A 12071-nucleotide genomic window follows, 5' to 3' on the forward strand; every position below is an offset into this window, starting at 1 on the left:
CCGTTTGCGCATGCGCAGTGCGAGATCTCAGCTGTCGGTAGTGCCTTACACTCACCCACCCTCCTTTGGCCACACATGCGCAGTGCATACTCCGGGCAGTCGCGACCCTCCTCCCGGACGCGCATGCGCAATGCGCGACCTCTAGCTGTCAGCGGTCCCTTAGGCCCCCTCCCTCCCCGTCTGCGCACGCGTAGATGCCCACTTCTCGCCGGCGCCCCCTCCCACCCGTCGCGCCGCGCATGCGCAGTGCCCTATTCTCCCCCTCCGCGCCGAGGGGAGCTCAAGGAGAGGCGGCGGGCGCCATGCCCGGCTCGCTGCAGGTGCCCTCCCTGGAGGAGCTGGATGTGCCGGAGGTGAGTGAGCGCCCGCCGCCGCCGAGCCCTCCCCTTTCCGTGCCGCCCCGCCGCCCCCATTGCCCGCTGTGCCCCCGCTGCAGGTGCGAGTCAGCTCGGCCGTTCTGAAGGCCGCGGCCCACCACTATGGCGCGCAGTGCGACCGGCCCAACAAGGAGTTTATGCTGTGCCGCTGGGAGGAGAAGGACCCGCGCAAGTGCCTGAGGGAGGGACGGCAGGTCAACCAGTGCGCCCTCGACTTCTTCAGGTGAGCGGCTGGAAGCCGGGCCGAGTGCCCCTCGCGTTGTGTGGGCTCGTACAGCCTGGGTTTGAGGCAAATGGTGTTTGTCCAGACGCTGTGAAGGAAGGAATAAATCGTTGTGTTAAGGGAATGAATTAGCTTAAGCGATAATAAGGATAATAAGAATCAAACCTTGGCCAGCTTGCAGTTAGAAAGAATGTGATTGTAACAGAAGTTTAGCTTGTTTACTTGTTGAAACAAGGAACAACTCAAGTATTGAAAGGACAGTCCTGCAGCAGGAACAGAGGACAGACCTGAGCTCACCGAGAGGACACAGTGAGAAAGGAGATGAGATGAAGACCATTGGAGGCTTCTGGAGACACCAGGGAACTGTGATGTGCATACAAGAGTGGGTGATAAACTATGATAATAAGTTCCTAGAAAAACAATGGACTTTTTTCACAGAATGTCATCGGGCACTGGAAGAGGCTGCCCAAGGAGGTGGTTGAGTCACCATCCCTGGAGGTATTTACAAGACAGGTAGACGAGGTGCTCAGGGACATGGTTTAGTGGCAGATAGGAATGGTTGGACTCGAAGATCTAAGAGGTCTTTTCCAACCTAGTGATTCTATGATTCTGTGTAACATGTTTCTGGGAATCTATTTGGATATGTATGTTTAACCAGTGTTTTCTGGAATCTATAAGAATATGCATGGTTAACAGATATAAAAGTTGTGTAACCAGTCTCAATAGTTGGATGCATTAGGTGGATTACCCCATGTGTACCCCGGCACCGTTTATTAAAGGAATACCTGCTTAATAATCAAATTGACATTGAATTTGGCTTTTCGTGGTATCAACCACTACACTCTTTGTTCTGTTGGAAATGATAACTGATACCCAAAATGCCAGCAAAAAAATACAGATTGTACTTAGCACAAGATGAAACAGTGCCTGGAAAAAACTGTTTGAAAAAACATGCTATAAAAGAAACACACTATCAGAGGGATACTCTGACTTTCATAAAATACAATTATTTGGATGAACTTAACTCTGCTTTAGATTAAATCAAATTATTCCACTTTTTGTAATAGTAACTACTTTTTGTATCAGAATGCCTTGTGTTAAGTATGATGTGTGCTGGACAAATGTCTTGAGGGGTAATGGTTTTAAACTAAAAGAGGGAAGATTTAGACTGGATACTAGAAAGAAATTTTTTACACTGAGGTTGGTGAAACACTGGCACAGGTTGGCCAGAGACATAGTAGATGCCCCATCCCTGTAAACATTCAAGGTCAGGCTGGATGGGGCTTTGAGCAGCCTGATCTAGTTGAAGATGTCACTGCTCACTGCAGGGGGGTTGGACTGGGTGGGCTGTAAAGGTCCCTTCCAACCCAAACCATTCTTTGATGGTTTGAAATGCTGCCACCATCATGGCCCTCAAGGTCTTTATTCTTGCTTCTTAAACTTGGAACTCTTAATGATAGAGGCTGTGCCCTTTTTGTTGTGTTTTATTCATTTGTACATCAGTTTATGTATTCATACGAAACTCTGTGTCCTCTGCTCCAGCATAGGTATCCCAGGTTTCTGTCAGGTTAGCAAAGGAATGCTGAGGGGCTGTGAAAGGTTTATACAGTGTGTGCATCTGGCTCGAGTAGATACACTGAGTGCCTCTTGTGACCGAAAATGTACATCTAGGCACGTGCCACTATCGCGTTCTTAAGTTGCTAACAAAAGGCCTAGTTTAATTAGCTCAAAGCATGTCCGCTTCCAGTATATAATCAGAAACTTCAATCCTAAGCATGTCTTCTTGCACTTAAGACACCAAATTAATCTGGAAGCTCTAGCGTGTCATCTGTCGTATGCCATGTTACTTGGCAAACAAGCATCCCTTTTGGGGAAGCTGTGTACACCTACCTGCCTAGTCAGAAAACCTTCCATGTATTGGTTAAGTTACTGCTATCCCTACCTGTAACTACAGCGATGAAAGTTTTACTGGCGTTTGATATTAAGCTCTGTTCAATGATGCTTCATTTGTTGATGTTTCTGAAGACTTCAAGGTTTCCTGAGAACTTTAAGCTACAAAACCGCTTCCTCACAAGTTCAGGTTTGAGTAGGTGAGGGGGAGAAACATTAAAGCTACACACTTGCTAACCATGTTCTTTCTGCTGTCTCTTACAGGAAGATCAAGGCGCACTGTGCGGAGCCGTTTACAGAGTACTGGACATGCATTGACTATAGCAACTTGCAGGAGCTGCGTCGATGCCGAAAGCAGCAGGCAGTGTTTGATAACTGTGTGCTGGAGAAGTTGGGTTGGGTGAGACCTGATCTGGGACAGCTCTCTAAGGTAACTTCATCCCTTTTTGATCGAATAGCCAGACTCTTCTCTCCCTTCTTGTGGACGTGTTGTCCAGAGCAAGTCTCAAACTCTTCTCCCAGCCACAAGGTGATTCATGAACTCAACAATGGAAGTTTGTGGACTTCACTAGGAAGCCAAGACTCTCTCAGCATTCTCTGGAGTAGCTTTTGGAGAATCCTTGCACTTTTCTTAGACAGGACCACTTACTCTTATTTTTTTTCCTTTTCCTAGTGCAGAGACCTTTCCTTTAGGAGTGAAGCTCACAGACGTGTAGAACTACTCTCTACTTATGAGTCAAATGCTGTTCTTCTCTGTTTTTTTAGAAGTGCTCTGGAGAGGGGAGCTCTCATCAGACCAACTGTGTGTCCTTAGTGTCATTTGGTGGTTCTTCCATTACGTTTTGACTCAATGTAGCTTTTCTGTTAAAAACTGAGAGGTCATATCACTTCCTCTTTTTGATTTCCAGGTCACGAAAGTGAAGACCGACCGTCCTCTGCCTGAGAACCCCTACCACTCTAGACCTAGGCCAGAGCCCAATCCACCCATTGAAGGAGAGCTGAAGCCTTCTACTTATGGCAGTAGGCTCTTTTTCTGGTCCTGGTAAAGTGGGCAGGCTTTACTGTAACTAGAGGGCAAGGATGTATTGCTCGGAAATGTAAATTATCCAGTATGTATTTGGTATAACTGCAATAATTAAAGAACCCTGAACCGTTATGTGGCTGAGTAGACTTCTTTAAACACAATTGCACATCATAGCAACTAAGAAAATGTATTTCCCTGTTTCACATGTGCACTTTGTGGTCCTATAGCGCTTAGGACCATCTTAATCTCAGTTGCTTGGTAGTGGCTACCAGGCTGGTCAGAGATGGGTAGAAATGTAGCTTGACTTGTTGACTTGTACTTCAAACAATCAAAGGCAGTTGTGAGGCTTGTTTTATTTACATATTGCGAACGCTGTCATTTGGATCAAGGAAACTTTGAGAACAAACAAGTCATTAATGTCTTCCTTTAGCCTTGCAGCTGGTGATGTGCTTTATTTTCAAAAGGACTCCTTCTGTATAGGTTTAACCTAAAATCTGTCTTGGAGCAAGGATTTAGTCTGAATCTATGGCTTTTGCTAGGTATGAAGTCAGTACTGTTTCTGACAAAGATCCTTGTTCTGCTTGCCAGCTACTCACTCTTCGCGCAGCTAGGCTAGTGGCTTCCTTTTGGTTTTTTATTTTATTGCGGAAACACAAACTACTTTGTCAGAAAAGTCATGACAAATTGTCAGCACTTCTGGAGCAAAATTATCTCCAAAAGCAGTGTAAGAAGGTGGATTGTCTTCTGTGTCAAGGCCCTGACTTGAGTCATTTGTTTCACTGTGATATTCTTTTTGATAGAGGAGTAAATGGCCTTACTTTATCTCTTCTCCAGTATCTAAAAGTTGCATTCCAGAGGAAGTAGATCTAGACATTCCTCCACTTCCACCCAATAGCAAGAACCCTATTAGAAAAGTCAAAAGAAATTAAATGAACCTGTTTTCACAAAGCACATGCAGTTTAACTTGCTCTGGGCCAGACTGTGTCACATGAACCATAGCAAAGACTTGACTAGTGCTTTTCTCCTTGAGTAGCCTTACCATTATCAGGATCTGAAAGTTTACCATTTTGTTTGGGGTAGGATTGAATTGTAATGGGTTTGTAGCTGCAGCATATGTTTCTGATCCATGGAACTACGGGGAAAATTGTATAACATTGTCTAAAAATAGCTCATGTGCTGTGTGGCTCATGGGTTCTTGCTGCTTTCTGCTTGGGTGTGATGACTGAAACTCAGAGCGGGTGCTATGGCATAGATATTTGCATTTTAATGTGCAGATCGTACTGTCTAAATCTGCAAAATGGTGTGCACCTTCGCAGTTTCTCCTTCCAGACCTCTGCCAGCATTTCAGAGCAGCCAAGTGTTACTGAAGAAAGATAACCTCTTTCCTGCAGCGATTGAAATTGGGACAAGCTTGAGGTCTAATTACATTCAGCTGAGTGAGTGAAATGAGGTTTGGCCAAGTAGAGGATAAATTGTTCTGGGATGTTAACACGTGTCACATCTGATCTTTTGTTGCTGACCAAGTCCAACAGTCGTGCAACCTCGCAGAAAGACTTTTTAGATATTAGTTACTATGTTTTGTTAATAACTTACTATTGTCAGCATAATGTATGAAACATTGCGCTGCTGAACAGCTGCTTTTGAATGAACAGGCATGGGCATTCCAGTCATCAGCCCCTAATCATAATTAAAGAGTATTTTTCCCATTAAATTGCTTCTGAAAAGAATGACGTGCATAAATACAGGGGCAATTTTTTTTTAACAGCCTGTTAAGAACCCCACCCTTAAGTTGGCTAGTACTGTAAGTGAAAAAAATAGTGATTTGAGTTGCAGCCTCAAAGGTTTAGGATTGTTTGTTTGGTGACAGCTGAATCTTCTGCCTTAGAGGTGGCTCATCCGGTAATGGTGTCACATTATCAGACAAGGACAATGAATGATAAAGTCAAGTAGAATTCAGCTGTACTGTGAGCAATTCTTTCATTAACCTCTTTGAGATAATTGCTGCTTGTCTGTGTCTCCTGGCTGAATCTCTGCAAAAAAAGTGTTGCCAGAAGTCAGTTTCTTGGTGCTTTGGACGGTGCCTGTATGTAGATATTTCTGTTCAAAATCGTGTGGCTCTACTCAGACATAGTTGCCCCTTTGGAGCTGTACTGTTTTCTTGGAAACTTTAGAACAAGTGAATGTCAAGACTGAGTAAAGACCATAAAAGTATTTTTGAGGAATGTATCTTGACATTTTTTTGGCACATGCAGAGCAGACGTGTACAGATTCAACACAGATATTTTACTGGCAATGTGAGAAGCGTTTTTTGTTATGTTGTAGGTTCTTGACTCTGCCAGATCTTCTAATCACATGTCAAATTAACAAAACGTGAAGTGTCATGGTAGCTTGCTACACTGTGGGTTAGATTAGACAGAACCTACTCCTTTCAGGTGGTGAATGGGAAGAGTAAAATCCTAGATTAGAAATTACACTAGCGAAGGTAGGCACATGCGTTTCTGGTGCAGGAGAATTGCATGGCACTAGCACGACAGCATCCTGCTGAAGAGAAAGTTTGCCTGCAAAACGTCTGGCAGTTTGACATACGCTGGTCTGAAGTGGTTCTGCTTAACTCCTGAGGCAAAAGGGCTGGAGAAGGTGGACTGTCAGCCAAAAGGGCCAGGAGTCCAATAGCAGCAACCACTCTGCTTACAGCCGCCAAATCTGAGTAAGTGGTAGGAAGTTACTGGCTTTATTTAGCTCTCTGGCCAGATTCACAGTTCTGTTGTATAAGTGCCAGTCTCCTAAATCTGTTGTTTATTCTCTTCCCTGCTGAAAAAGACAGTTCCAGAAATCAGTTCAGGCAGAACTAACCTTTCGAGCATTTGTTAACTGAGATTGGTCAGGGCCAAACCCATTCAGACTCTCCTTTTCCTCTGCCTTCAATTGCAGTATGGTTCTAGAATGCATAAATAGGTTAATTCCATGTCCCGCCTTCCCCAGGAAAAGAAAACCCTGCATCTGTATACCAAGAATCATAATTTTAAAGAACCTTTACCTTCAGAGTGAGGATACTCCCGTAAAGCCAGAGAAGAATTTGAAGCTCAGGATAACTTTGAAATCCTTTTGGAAGCTTGCTGTCTGCTCTTGATCTAGAAGTGTTTCTAAATGATAATCCATCTGGATATTAATAGGAGATTGAAGACTCCCTCTTGTGGCTGCAATTAAGCTGATCTTGGGCATCTGTGTGAAGATTTTGCCATTATGGAAGGCCGTAGGCTGCTTTGGTATTGCTATTGGAAGCTTAATTAGGTCTTTTGTCTTTGCTACAAAACTTATTTGACCATTGCCTGAACTTGATTTTTCCTACATACATAGACTCTCGAATTCAGTATTGAGTGAGAGCAGGGAGAAAAATGGTTTGAAAACTTTTATCTTCTCAATCATGTTTAATGTGACTTAAGGAAGTTAAGGCAGAGCGAAAGTAGATGGATGTGGAAATCCGTGTGTAAATAATGTTTGCCTCTCTGAATTCATAAAGGGGGGGGTCCCTGGTACTGCAGAGAACAGGACAATTCTGAACCCAGAGGGCCAGTGCTAGCGGTGTGAGAGGCAAACATGGGAAGCAGCTTAACTCTAGTATTTAACTTAATGTAAGAGCACATTATTTCCTTTTATTAGGAACAGACATGATTTTATCAAATGGTCTTAATAATGTAACCTTGCCCTTCTGCTAATAGTTTTGTGGTTATGGTTTTCCATGTGAGCCCTTCTAGCTGGAGACTTGGTCTGAATCTGTTCTAAGGCACCTTCTGTGTGATTGAGTGTGGTACAAACACGGCAAAGGGAGGTCTGAGAAAATACATAACAGCAAACTAGAAACAAAAAGTGAAGTGTTATTTGGGATATTAGGGCAGTAAATCAGCCCTGCAAGTAGAGACAGATGCTGAATGGGGGGGAGTGGTTCTCAGACCCCAATGGCCGGTCAGCAACAGCTCACTTGGCAGAAAAATACAAGGGATAAGCATTCCTGCATTTGGTTTCTTTCTGCTTCAACATATTTCTTAACTCCAACATGTGTTGCCAGAACTTTGGCAAACCTAATGTGTGCATAGGTACAGGTTCCTCTTGTGTATGATGTCTGTGCTTGAAGATAGCGATGCAGTGAGAGGAAGCAATGAGGGCTGTTGCCTGTTGTGTTCCGAGTCTGCCTGGCTGGTGGAGAGACGCTCTGGGCTATCACAGAGCTGGGACAGAAGCAGAAGCTGCTGGGACGTGAAGAGCTTTGCTATACCTGATTGGATCCAGGAGTAAGGGCTCAAAATAAAGAAACAAGATCATTTAATAAGGTAAAAGCTCTTCTATCTTGCCTGCATCCCAAGCACCTGCCCATTGCCGCTGCCCTTACTGCCTGCAAAATAGCTCGGATCACGTTTGTCTGTTGCAGATGCCTGAACAAAAGGATTCCAACCTGCATGTTCCTGTGCACTTGGCTGGGCTGGCAAATGCAGATGCTTCAAGTGAGTGTTACGTTCACGCTGGGTTCTGCAGCACTAGACAGTGAACAGCTTTTGCTGTTTTGATACAGTTTAAATTAATTTCTCCCTTCTCACCAGGGGAAATGAGGGCTGGGAAGAACAACCGTGCCTGTTGCTTTGTTAAGCTCAGCTTTGGCTCCGATTCTGGTACTCAGAAAGAAGTGAAATACAGGGAAGGGGAGTTTTATAAAAGAGCTATAGGTCTGCTCCCAAGTTGATAGGTTAAACCACACAAAACACTGGCTCTGAGGCATTGCTCTAATATTTGTAAAATCAGCATGGCAGCACTGTTAAGGGCTATGAGTCACCCTGAGGGTGGTTCAGCTCTTTATAAGTAGCAGCACAGCCTTCTTCTTCCGTGCACATGGGAACGAGAATTTTAATGGAGTCAGAATTACCCCTTTGGTTAGAGCACCAACTGACCTCTGCTTTGTTATCGCTGCCTCCCCTTTACAGCTGTGCGGAGAGTGGAACCTGACCTATCTTTTTCTGGGAGAAAAGGACTGGATGGAGCCCTTAAATGGGAATCACACCGATTGTAACCATCTCCCCACTGCCCCTCCAGCTTTCTCCAGACTCCTGCAGCTGAGCTCTGCCCGGCTGCTCCTGCGGGACGCGGTCAGGTGTGGTCCGACTTGGCTCTGGTTTGCAGGAAGCTGCTGACAGTGGGCCTGACCCTGGCCATGTGCACGCAGCGGGAGGCTCTGCCTGTCCCCAGGCACGGCCTCAGGCGCTCGTGGCAAGCCTGCGCTCCAGGCTAAACAGAGGAAGGTGAGGGTCAGCAGCAGAGAGCTCTGCCCAAGACTCAGGAAGCACATTTTGGCAGAGGAAAGAAGTACAATACAAGCAGGGAGGGAAACTCAGCTTCCATCCAACCCCCTCCAAGAAACTTTTGGCTCCATACAGCTGCTGGAGTCTTTACTATCAATTATTGGGCTCTTTATTGTTACAGGCCTTCATGTGTTTGTTTTCTGTCTTTTACACCAGCACGTTGAAGAGAACAGAGCAATACCAGAGTTGCACGATCTGGAGGGTAGAGCTCTGCACTGGGGGACAAGCAACCCAGCTTCCCTTTCCTGCCTGTCACCGTCTTATTGTGTGGCCTTGGGGCATGTCACTTCCCTCTCTGCCCTGTGCCATGGGGTGGTTCCACCCAACAGAGCTCTCCCTGCCTGTTTACTTGTCTTTGTCCTTGTAAAGCGCCTTAAGGAGTCTTAGGGGAAGCTGTGCAGAGCCACGGCAGGCACAGACACATGGCTCAAGGGGAGCCACAGACAAATGCTGTTCTCCTTCCCCAGGGCAAGCAGCAGGAGCTACACACAGCGATGATGTGTGGTGATAGGAGAGAATTGGTGGGCCCATCACCCTACCCTCACTGCTCAGGCCAGCAGCTGCCTGCTGTTTGAAACGCTTTCCTCTACAGATTCTGCCCCTTCTGCCCTCTGCAAGCAGTCAAACAGCTCTGTAAGCGGGAAGGCAGTTGAAGATCTCACTGTCTGAGGAACGGGGGGAATGAGAATCATCCACCAATCCACCAGCTTGGAAGGGTGTTTCCTGCCTCTCAGAGAGGCTTGCTTTCAGCTCGGAGCCGTTCTTTGCTGTGGTGGCGGAGCGGTGTGGGGAAACAGCAGTGAGGGAGGTCGTTAGAGGAGCAAAAGTCCCCAAAACTTGTGGAGCACCAGTGCACAGTGCTTGTCCTTGCAAACCCACTCTGCTTCCCATCATCCATTGCTTAGAGCCTTTGTTTCTTCCAAGCATGAGTGAAACCAGTTGTGGGATGTTGTATTCAGGGCATGACATAATCTGAGTCTGGGACTCCGCTCAAGGAATCCTTTTGAAGGTTTACTAGTCTGGCTAATTACAGTAAAACTATGAAGGTGCTGCACTCTAAATGATTAACAGTTAATAGGTGGAGGTTTCTGCTTTCTTGTGCGTTTTGCTAGGAAACAAACCAGAGCAATTCTGCCTACATCATTAGTGGTTTCTGTTGGGAAGGAGCTTTGCCAGAGGCTGGCTGACACATTTTCACAAAGCCAGTGTCCATCACTGTGTTGCTGGTAGCAGATCATTTGATTAAAAATACAAGTCCCTTTCTTGCTCCTTTCTGTGTTGCCTTCCTGCTTTTCTTTAAGCTTGAGCAGTGACAACAGCCTGCAGGATTTATGTGCTGTTTGTTGACATTTTCACTTTCTGATGCACATCCTTACATTACCCTGTTGAGTTCAGCTTGTGTCAAGCACAGGGGGATGGTTTGAGGAACAGCAGTGTTAGCTGAAAATGCCCCTTCTACCCTCAGTCCTTCTCAAAATGCCCATATTAACAATGCACTTAAAATCTGAGTTTGAATGGCTACTTCCATAAATAGTTCCATTTAGCTCTTATTGTCCTTGGAATATTTAGTTGCTATCCATTACAGCATCTTTATCTCATTTTTGAGAGGATGTGCCGTTATGTGTCATCTGTAGTGAGTTCATGGTGTCTCATTCTCTGCAGCGTATGGGTCTGCCACATCTCGGCGTTCAGCAAACCTCTGCCTGCCCGCTGCTGTCTTACCACACCGCGCCCGGTAGATCTACCCTGGACCTGTAGCTGGGGTCACACAGTTTGAGGGTCACACCGATGGCTTTAGCATCCACGGTTCATAAGTGCAAAATACTGTGTGCTGGAATAACAGCTGTGATTGTGTAGACGTGGGAAAGCAGTGAGAGAGGGCTCTGGGCTCAGCTGAAAGCCGGTGGGTGGAGGTGGCAGCGTGACACCCACCAAACTCCAAAGCCGCTGAGGACCTCAATAACATCAAGCCCTGTCTTGGGGTTTCTTTCAGCTGTCGCAGGCCAACTGCCCCATGAATCTATGGGGGAGAAAGGCCCAAGTGCTGCTGGAGCCCCGTGTCCACCTGGCTCCAGCATTCCCAGAGCACGGGCAGCTCCTGAGGAGCAGCCGCTGCTACTGGGTGTTTGCCCGGGGTGAGCCTGTTGGGGGGTGCGGGTGGCTGGGCCCTGGGGTGGCAGCCGAAGCGCTGTCGGAACAGCACGGAATTGAAGTGATTCTTTTCCTCTCCCCTCAGCCCATGAGGAAATCTTTTTCCATTTACTATAAAACATGGTCCTTAATAGTGCTGAAGTGTTCTACGTATTTTAAATAAACATGAGTGGATTTGAGCCCAGGAGGACATGAAAGAATGCAGCGTTTGCGGGGTACCGGCCCGGCACACATGTCAGCAATTTGGCTGCCTTGTGTACTTTGGCTTTTAAAAAAGCATTTAAAAGTAAACAAATGAAGGAAAATCTGGCAGCTGGATTTCGAAGTAAATTGCTTTCAGCTGATATACTCTGTTTCCAGCTTGCTTGGGTAGTATCAAGCCATAGACATCCAGCGAGAAGAGCGAGCGGCCAAGGAGAAGAGCGGGGGTGGGAGGGAGAACAAAAGCAGGGAAGTTCTGTGGATTTAATTCTTCCATTTCCTTCCTTTGCACCAAACACTCCTTGCCTGTCGCTGCCTTCATGTCAGACAGGCAGGTTAACGCTTCAGACAGCAAACTATGCTCCATCTTCTTTCAGCTCCTGTTCTGCCAGGCTCTGCTTCCCTTCCATCAGGGATGGGATGGGAGTAGCATCAGAGGAGCATCCATGGGGTGGTGTTAGTTGGCAGAAGTGAGACTTATGCTCAGCTGTGATCTACAGCAGTGCTTGAGCTGCTCCATCAAACCCTCATCCCTGCCACTGAGCATGAGAAGAGCCCCATCCTACAGCCCCACAGAGGACGTGGCCGCAGACCAGAGGGATGAATCCATCCCTTGAGGTGTCTGTGCAGGCCTGGGCTGAGGCGCTGCTGCCCCGGGACTGCCAGCCCAGGGAGGGCATCACCTCTGCGGGCGGAGGGAAGCGGAGCTGGAAACAGCAGAGATAACGGAGTCATTAGAGGGGCGCAGGCTGTGGTGAGGCCCTGCTCCTCCGGAAGGGCCTGGTGCGTCCCCCGAAGGAGGAGACTCAGCAAATGCTGACAGATAATAACGAGGTCCCAGGCTGGACAAAGAGGGG

At 46.7% G+C, this 12071-nt stretch overlaps 1 protein-coding gene across 1 annotated transcript; it reads left to right on the plus strand.

The window, feature by feature from the left end:
• The first annotated feature begins 195 nt into the window (after positions 1–195).
• NDUFA8 (NADH:ubiquinone oxidoreductase subunit A8) lies at positions 196–3646 on the plus strand. The gene is made up of 4 exons (XM_009569528.2): positions 196–353; positions 437–600; positions 2755–2920; positions 3399–3646. Exons 1-4 carry the CDS (start codon positions 240–242, stop codon positions 3534–3536), a joined length of 582 nt encoding a protein of 193 aa, XP_009567823.2. The 5' UTR covers positions 196–239; the 3' UTR covers positions 3537–3646.
• Positions 3647–12071: the final 8425 nt, after the last annotated feature.

Source organism: Cuculus canorus, chromosome 19 (assembly GCF_017976375.1).
Source record: "Cuculus canorus isolate bCucCan1 chromosome 19, bCucCan1.pri, whole genome shotgun sequence".
Taxonomy (NCBI): domain Eukaryota; kingdom Metazoa; phylum Chordata; class Aves; order Cuculiformes; family Cuculidae; genus Cuculus; species Cuculus canorus.

Excerpts from the sequence above, each read along its gene's own strand:
- NDUFA8 (XM_009569528.2), top strand. The coding sequence starts at position 240 with ATGCGCAGTGCCCTATTCTCCCCCTCCGCGCCGAGGGGAGCTCAAGGA. Across the intron at positions 354-436 it reads AGGAGCTGGATGTGCCGGAG|GTGCGAGTCAGCTCGGCCGT; the intron begins GTGAGTGAGCGC and ends CCCCCGCTGCAG. Across the intron at positions 601-2,754 it reads TGCGCCCTCGACTTCTTCAG|GAAGATCAAGGCGCACTGTG; the intron begins GTGAGCGGCTGG and ends TGTCTCTTACAG.